The 9011-nt window shown below is 40.1% G+C and overlaps 1 protein-coding gene across 1 annotated transcript in view; it reads left to right on the top strand.

The window, feature by feature from the left end:
* The window catches only part of Nt5e (5'-nucleotidase ecto), a 38687-nt gene that overhangs the window by 15398 nt on the left and 14278 nt on the right, over positions 1–9011 (top strand). Inside the window, exon 2 of the mRNA XM_021180810.1 lies at positions 1769–1920. Coding sequence (XP_021036469.1) covers positions 1769–1920 — 152 coding nt within the window. The remainder of the gene's footprint in view (positions 1–1768; positions 1921–9011) is intronic.

The raw sequence follows: 9011 nt of genomic DNA on the forward strand, positions 1-9011 counted from the left end.
AGAGAGAGAGAGAGAGAGAGAGAGAGAGAGAGAGAGAGAGAACCCTGAAAATCAAGAGAGCACAGCAGAACGGACACTGTAGTGGCCGAGTGGATTTGCTTACCATCGGGACATAAGTTATAAGTCCACAAAGAAGCATTATCTTCTGTTGATGCAATAAATTTATACAAAACCACCTAGTTCAGCATCAGACACATCTTTCTTTTATCTTTTTAAAAATTATTCATTTTTTATTTATTCACTTTACATCTTGCTCCCTGCCCCCTCACTCCTCCCACAATCCTCTTCCCATCTCCTCTCCCCTTCTCCTCTGAGAGGGTGGGAGCCACCTTGGGTAACCCCTAACCCTGGCATCAAGTCTCTGTGGGGTTAGGCACTTCCTCTCCCACTGAGGTCAGACAAGGTGGCCTGGCTAGAAGAACATATCCCACACACAGGCAACAGCTTTTGGGACAGCCCCTGTTCCGGTTGTTCAGGAGCCACATGAAGACCAAGCTGCACATCTGCTTCATATGTGTGGGGAGGCCTAGGTCCAGCCTGCACACACATCTTTCTTGATGCTCTCTGGGGGCATAACTTGTATTTAAGAATATGCATTTTATGGAAAGTTTGAATATTCTGACATGTATTAAAGTGTTTTCTTTTTTCTTGAAAATTTTTTTATTAATTAATTTTTTCATACTCCATATTTTATCCACACCCTCATCCACCCTCTGACTGTTCCATATTCCATACCTCCTCCCCACCCCCCTGTCTCCAGGTGGATGTCCCCACCCCTCACCCCACCTGACCTTTAAAGTCCCTGGGGCCTCCAGTCTCTTGAGGGTTAGGTACATCATCTCTGAATGAACACAGATCTGGCAGTCCTCTACTGTATGTGTGTGTTGGGGGCCTCATATCAGCTGCTGTATGCTGCCTGTTTGGTGGTCCAGTGTTTAAGAGATCTCGAGGGTCCAGATTAATTGAGACTGCTGGTCTGCCTACAGCGTCGTCCTCTGCCTCAGCTTCTTTCAGCCTTCCCTAATTCAACAACAGGGGTCAGCTGCTTCTGTCCATTGGTTGGATGCAAATATCTGCCTCTGACTCTTTCAGCTTCTTTTGGGTCTTCTGGAGTGTGGTCATGCTAGGTCCCTTTTTGTGAGCACTCCATAGCCTGCTTCAGTAATAGTGTCAAGCCTTGGGACCTCCCCTTGAGCTGGATCCCACTTTGGGCCTGTCGCTGGACCTTCTTTTCTCCTGGCTCCTCTCCATTTCCATCCCTGTAATTCTTTCAGACAAGAACAATTATGGGTCAGAGATGTGACTGTGGGATGGCAACCCCACCCCTCACTTGATGCCCTGTCTTCCCTTGTGGAGGTGAACCCTGTAAGTTCCCTCTCCCTACTGTCTGGCATTTAATCTAAGGTCCCTCCCTTTGAGCCCTGAGAGTCTCTCTTCTTTAAAATAGTTTCATATTATAATTTCAGGATATCTTTTGAGGCATAATACATTTTTAATTTAAATGTGGGTTGTTGTTTTTTGTTGTCGTTTTGTTTTTTCGGGTTTTTTTGGTTGTTGTTGCTGTTTTGAGTAGGGAGCCTAGCTTGTCTTTTTCAGAATGCAAATGTGTTCCTGAGATATCTTGGCTATGAGAAATAATCATACTAAAAGCATCTTTCTATATATCTTAGTTGTGCTGATTTTAAGGAAAAGTCCTGTTGTTATTTGAGGCATTGCCTTTGTGTTTCATAAAGGCATTCAGTGATAACGCAGGTCGTTGTTCTCTTAGGTTTGCCACAGCTGTGAAAAGATTCAGCATCCTGAATCCACTCTTGATTTTCAGTGGCGACTGCTTAAATCCTTCCATCTTAAGCACAATAACCAAAGGAAAGCATATGATCTCTATATTAAATGAATTGGGAGTACATTTTGCAGTTTTTGGTAAGTGATACTTTTTTACTATTTGAAGTTTTAAAAGCAATTTATGTAAAGCTAAGTTATTTGATGCCAAACAATAACAGTTAAATGATCCTGTTTATCAGCTGATAGGTACTCAGAAGCAATGATCAGGATTGCGCCATGAACAAGAACACTTGTCCTCAACCAAAATTTGACTTTCTATGGTGATTTCCAGTTATGCCTGTCTGAAAGTAAGACATATCACTAGAGTCAGACCATAGCTTTGACCCTCGCTGGAGCTGGGTTGTGGGTCACCACACTGTCACTGAGCGATGACAAAAAAGGGCTGCTGTGCTTAATGGTTCACTCCTGTAATCCCAGCCCTCAGCAGGTTGGGACAGGAAGAGGATCATTATTAGTCAGTCTGGGCTACATAGTGCGTTCCTAGCTGTCCTGGGTTGTGGAGTCAGTCACTATCTCCCTCCCTCCCCCAGAAACCCCCACACTAAAACTAACAGCGCAACAATATAGCAACAAAACAGAATGGTCTCTCAGTTGTTTTTTTTGATATAAAATTGGGAAAATAATAACTCACAGAGCTTCTCTGAAGGTTGAGGAAGCTAGAAGCTATGCATACAAGACACATGGTAAGCAAGCATTTCAGCTGTTTCATTCTTAAGACGAGCAGGTCTTAGGTAAGGAGAACAATGGTGTTCCCACTATTCATGCAGTGTGAGGGCATCGCTTTGGTAGTATTTTGGACGTTGGCTGCTTACGTTGAAGTAATTAGAGTGTCTCAACAAGGGCTGAGATTTGCAGGCTTCTGCTGCTTATCTAACTACCGCCCCATTTAGGGAATGGCAGCCCTTAATGGGCTGCAGCCAACAGCGGTTCTGTTGGGAAGTTCACATGGTAGAAGAGATATGAGTTTTTCGAGATTTTTATACAGTGAATGAATGAAAGATCAATTCTCAGCTTTTGAGCATCTTCCTGCCCCTGGTGTGTTGCACTGTTAATATTTTTACCTTAAAATGTGAAAAGTACATTGTGAACATTTCCTCATTTTTTTAAAATTATGGTAAAATAAACATAGTAAAATCTATGTTTTTACCATTTAAATGTACAGTTCAGGGTCACTAAGTTCATTCACATTGCTGTGAATGAGATTTTATTTTTGTTACATTGGTAGTTGCAAAGTGTTCCATTTATTGGATATTGCTTTATTTAACAAATGTACTATTATATACTTAGGTGGTTTCTATTATTATTATTATTATTATTATTAATTTTTTACAATAAAACTGGGAGAATGGAGAGGTTGTTGATCAGGAGTGTTAAGACATTTTAGGTCTTAGGGATATTTATCGTGAGAATAGATAGGATGGTGAGGCCAGCTGGTAAAAAACCAAATTACATAGGACATCAGCACTCATGTTGTCCTCTCGTAGACTCATACTTGGCTAGATTCCTTATACAACCCAGAGCCCAGGGAATGGTGCTTCCCACAGTGGGCTAGACACTGCCATATTAACTAACAACCAAATCAGTCCTCCACAATCCCACCTTCCAGCCAATCTGATCTCTGCAATCCTCTGGTTGAGACTTTCAAACTCTCTTCTTAGGCTACATTAGATTGTGACAAGGTGACAATGAAATCTAAGTTAGACATCATCATTTAGCTTCACATTTTGTAATATTTCTTTCCAGTTTCTTTTGTGTACATTTTTTCAAGTAAATGAAATCACATTGTGACTATACCACTTTGTTGTTTTTCTTGATCATTCTATAAATCATTCCTGGAGTATGTAAGTTTTATTCTGACACATAATAAATGACACATTCATGTGAGAAAAATAGGAGCAGTATAATAAGAAGACTTTAAAGATACAGGGGAAAGAAGAAAATATGTAAGGGAAGGAATAAGATAGCTTTGAGCACTTAAAAACGTGACTTTACCCTTAGGTGTGCTGTAAACTTCATATAGACACTGGCATTTTAAAACTATGAAAACAAGAATATAAAATAGCTTTTCTCAATTTCTATTAAAATTTGGATATAGAAGATATTAAAACTACATTGCTGTTGTATACTATTCTATTAACATTATTATTGAGCATAGTGTCATGAGTCCTGAAAAGGGAAGGAAGGAGTTCTGTGGGAAGATCAGCAGGTGGGATAGGTGAATGGTTTTCAGTAAAGCGCACAGTCAGTCTACAGTGACCTCGAAGGAAGGAGAGATTCGAGTAGTAAATACCTTGACCTTATTCTGTATTCCAGCCAGTGCTCTCACTCCCTGCCTGTATCTACAGTTGGTTTAGTCCAATAGGAAGCAAGTAGAAGGAGCCAGCTAGTGGAGTCCACTGAACTTGGACTATCCAGAACCAGAGCAGGGTAGAGGAAGAAAGTGGAGCTGGGGGAGGAGCCTTCCAGTGGTGCATGCCAGACTGTACTGCTAGTTTTGTGTCAACTTGACATAGGCTGGAGTTATCACAGAGAAAGGAGCTTCAGTTGAGGAAATGCCTCCATGAGATCCAGCTGTAAGGCATTTTCTCAATTAGTGATCAAGGGGGAAAGGCTCCTTGTGGATGGGACCATCTCTGGGCTGGTAGTCTTGGGTCCTATAAGAGAGCAAGCTGAGCAAGCCAGGGGAAGCAAGCCAGTAAGTAACATCCCTCCATGGCCTCTGCATCAGCTCCTGCTTCCTGACCTGCTTGAGTTCCAGTCCTGACTTCCTTTGGTGATAACAGCAATGTGGAAGTGTAAGCTGAATAAACCCTTCCCTCCCCAACTTGCTTCTTGGTCATGATGTTTGTGCAGGAATAGAAACCCTGACTAAGACACAGACCAACTCATTAATGTGCCCTGTCATAAAATTATGATATCCATAAATATGTGTCTATATGATAAAGTCATCAGGCTTAGTAACTAGAACATTTCATTGTGGAGCAAAATGTTTCTTTTCTGTGCTTGGCCCCTTCTGCTTATTTTCCACACTCCTCAATACTCTTTGCTTTTTGGGGCTTCTGTCCAAGACTATGTTGTCTGTCTAAACAAATATGAATGTCAGTAATTTTTATTTTCACTTCTTCTTGTTTCATCACCATCTCACCTACACCCTTAAAAATATCAGTTTATTTTGTTGAAATGGAGCAGGTTGTAATTATACATTTAGGAATACACACACACACACACACACACACACACACACACACACACACCAGTAAAATAGAGACCGTGAATTTGAAAGAGAGCATGAGAATTTGAAATGAATTTGAAAGAGTACACAAGAGGGTTGGGAAGGAGGAAAGGCCAGGGGAAATGGTGGAAGTATAATCTCAAAGGATAAACTTGTATTGTTACTTTGTGACTATTGTGAACTACTGTTCCTGGACTGGGAAGTTTTGCTGCTTTTAAGAATCTTCCTTTTGTTGGGAAGGAAGGCACCAGAGAACATGGTCCTCTGAGTCAACTAACCAAGACAGATGTGGACTCACAGAGACAAAGCAGCAAGCACAGGGTCTACAGCAGGTCCTTTGAGTATATATTATAGCTATTAGGTTGGCGTTCTTATGGGACTCCTGAGTCTGAGAAGGAGTGGGTCTCTGACTCTTGTGTGTGGTCTTGAGACTTTTCCTCCTCCTCTTTGGTTTCCATGTCCATCTTCAATATGATGATTTTAATTTATTTTATTGTGTCATGTTTGGTTGTCACTTGGAAGTCTCTTTTTAATGAGAGACAGAAAAGGAGTGGATCAGGAGGGGATGGGTGGGGAGGTAGGAAGGAACTGGGAGGTATGGAGGGAGGGAAGCCTATGATCAGGATATATTGTACAAGATAAGAAACTATTTTCAATAAAAGGGAAAATCAGAGAATCTTTCTTATGTCTGTGGTGTACCAGTGCGACTCAGGATAAATGGACGATGGGGAGTTGGGTTTGGGCCTGTTTCACGGGCTGTGAGCAACCAAGAAACTGAGTCTTCCTCTGGGGAATTAAAGGCACTTATCTCAGTATGTGCCAGAGGTGTGGTGTGCTTTGTCTGTTCTTGTATCAGGCTGTTCAGAGCTGGCTTGGCTGTTGCTCTCCCTTGTTTCACTTCAGTATACTTCTGACTTTTAATGGCTGTGGTTAAGCACACACAGAGAGAGGGATTTGTACTTCCCAGGTACAAATGGAAGTGATCACATGTTTAGGAGTCTAATCAGCTTATAAGAAATATCTTTTAAAAGAAACTTCCAGGTGCTAGAGAGATGGCTTAGCTGCTAAACATGTCTTGCACAAACATGAGAACAATGTTCAAATCCCAGCACCCATACAGCAAGCTTGTAACTCCAGCTCAGATACCACACACCCTCTTTTGGATTTTGTGATGCAAACACACATATATGCATACATAAATAAAAATTTAAAACTCACATAAATAAAAGTAAGCAAAAGAGAAAATAAATAAGTAAAAACAGCTTCTCATCTCTTAAAAATGTGGCTGAGGTCATAATCATGATTTTCAGTTAAGGCCTTGGTATGTGAATTCATGATGGCTGACTGTATCTATACTGATTTTCTGGTCTATATCTACTGATATACTGGTCTTCAGCTGCATTAGAAGTCTGATGTTCATATTAAATATAAAACAATTGAATGTTGAATGAAATCTGATCTTCCTTCGTTTTAGTGTTCTTGTCATTAAAAACCAAGTTTTCTATAGTGCATATTTTGAATAAAAATTACTATATGTATTTTATTAGCTTTACTTTTTAAATTAGTATTTAAATTGGTGCTATAATTACTTGCAAACATGAGTAAAATGTGATAAGTAAATATAAATATACAATGTGGCATAATTATACAATGTAGAGTAAAAACTTAGAATGAACTGATATAGTCTTTATTTCATGCAGTACTTTGGTGACATTTGAGATGTCCTACCAGTCATTTTGAGCGGTCACATTGCTGTGGACACGTGTGAATGTGTGGCACAGCTCATGTTCCGTTGGAACTTGGTACTTTCTCTCTTTTTGACAACTTCCTGTTTTGTAGACTTTCCTTGCCTCAGTCTATAAAATATAAATGAGGTTAGCCATCATTCTATTCCTTGCTCAAATAGAGTTTCCTCTTTAAAATATCTCACACGTAAATAAGTACATGCAGAAGTGTCTCTGTAGTATGGTTATCTTTTACTTTTAATTTCCTTATGCTTTATGGGATCACAGCATTTTAGCCTTCCTAGAGGATGAATAATAGTCCATTGTGCATATATACACTTAAGAAACAGATCTTCTACTGATGGACATAGAGGTAGACTCCAAATCTAGGCACTGAGACTAGTGCTGCCATGAACTTGGGAGAACAGTTATCGCTGTCACATCTTGATTTTAGTTTCTTTGGATGAATTTTTAGAAGTGAAATTGCTGGGTCTTACAATTGTTCTATTTTTAACGTTCTCGCTGCTTTCTATAATGAGTACTAATTTGCATGATCACTGATAGCACAAGGAGCTTCCTCTTCCCCACAACCTTGGAAGCCATTCTAATAGATGTGAGGATGCACTTCTCTTATTATCTGTCTCATCCCAGGCTACAAGGACCCAAAGGTTTCTGTTTTACATCTGTTGTGTGTTTAAGACCAAGAACAGTGCCTGACACAGAGCGCTTAGATCTGTGCATGGTGTCTTGTTTTCTTGTGGCTGTGATCAAACGCTTGACAAGCTGCAAATGTAAGGCATGGAGGATTGGCTTTGGAGAGGGGTAGTCCTTCATGGTAGAAAGGCATGGTGTTGGGCAGCTCTGTGGCAGCTGAGATGTGTGTTTGCATCTAGATGGATCAGGAAGCAGAGAAAGGGGACCCTCAGGACTTGCCCATTTTACTCCATTCAGCCACCCAGCTCATGATTCGTTGCAGTCATATTTAAGGTGTGTCTTCCCCTTAGTTAATTATTTCTAGAGACATCCTTACAGACATGCCCAGAGTCAAGACTAAACATCTAAATGATTCCCAGTGCAATCAGGTTGGCCATAATGGTGATCATAGTAGCAGTTTACATGGTATTATTGTTATGATTATAAGATTTTAAAAATTGTTTTATGAAACATGTGGCCTTTGTGTACAGGTTCACTATTCTTGCCTCCAAAATTGTTTTAGAATGGGGTAGCCTCTCTTATATGTAGGTTGCCAGGGTCTCTAAGTCAAGTCCAGAGGTCACTGGTATTCGCTAGTTTTCCTAGATTCATTTTTTAAAAAATGTGACTATGTAGTTAAAACAACTTTGAATACAAATTGAAGGAGATGAACCTTCTCCACTGGATTGTCTTTACTCCTTGGTCAAAGCTCAATCTTTGTAGTTTTATAAATCTTTCCATCCTGCTGATGACTGATTTGATCGGTTTACTTGTCTGTTAACCTGCATTACTGATGCCCTGTCATGGACAGGGCTTGATTTTAGTACATATTCAAGTTAGGTAACAGTCAGCCCTCATTTATTTTTCCTTTCCATCAACATTGTGATGCGTAGTTTGGCTCTTCGTGTAAACGTTAGAATCAGTTTGCTAATACTCATGGAATGACTTTCTTAAGTAGAGATCTTGGGTAGGAAGGCATTGAATCTGTACAATAGTTGGAAAGAATTAACATGGAAATTATTGGGCTTTTTGTCCATCAACACATGATCTGTCTCTGTCTGTCTGTCTGTCTGTCTGTCTGTCTGTCTGTCTGTCTCTGTGCACGCACGAGCATATTTCTCTCCATTCGTTGGCTTGCCTTTTCATTCTTCTGACAGTGTCTTTTAGTAACAGAAATGTTCAGTTTTAGTGGAGTGAAGCTTATGAACAAACACACATGTATATCTATGCAATTTGTTAGATTTATTCCTAAGTATTTTATTTGAAGGGGTACCAGTGTAAATGGCATATTGCTTTAAGTATCAGTTTCCTGGTTTTCATCTTAGTTTATAGGAAAGATGATTTCTGTAGATTGTCTATATTATCACCTTGTTTTACTTTTTTTTGTTTGTTTTGTTTTTTTCGAGACAGGGTTTCTCTGTGTAGCCCTGGCTATCCTGGAACTCACTCTGTAGACCAGGCTGGCCTCAAACTCAGAAATCCACCTGCCTCTGCCTCCCAAGTGCTGGGATTAAAGGCGT

Source organism: Mus caroli, chromosome 13 (genome assembly GCF_900094665.2).
Source record: "Mus caroli chromosome 13, CAROLI_EIJ_v1.1, whole genome shotgun sequence".
Taxonomy (NCBI): Eukaryota; Metazoa; Chordata; class Mammalia; order Rodentia; family Muridae; genus Mus; species Mus caroli.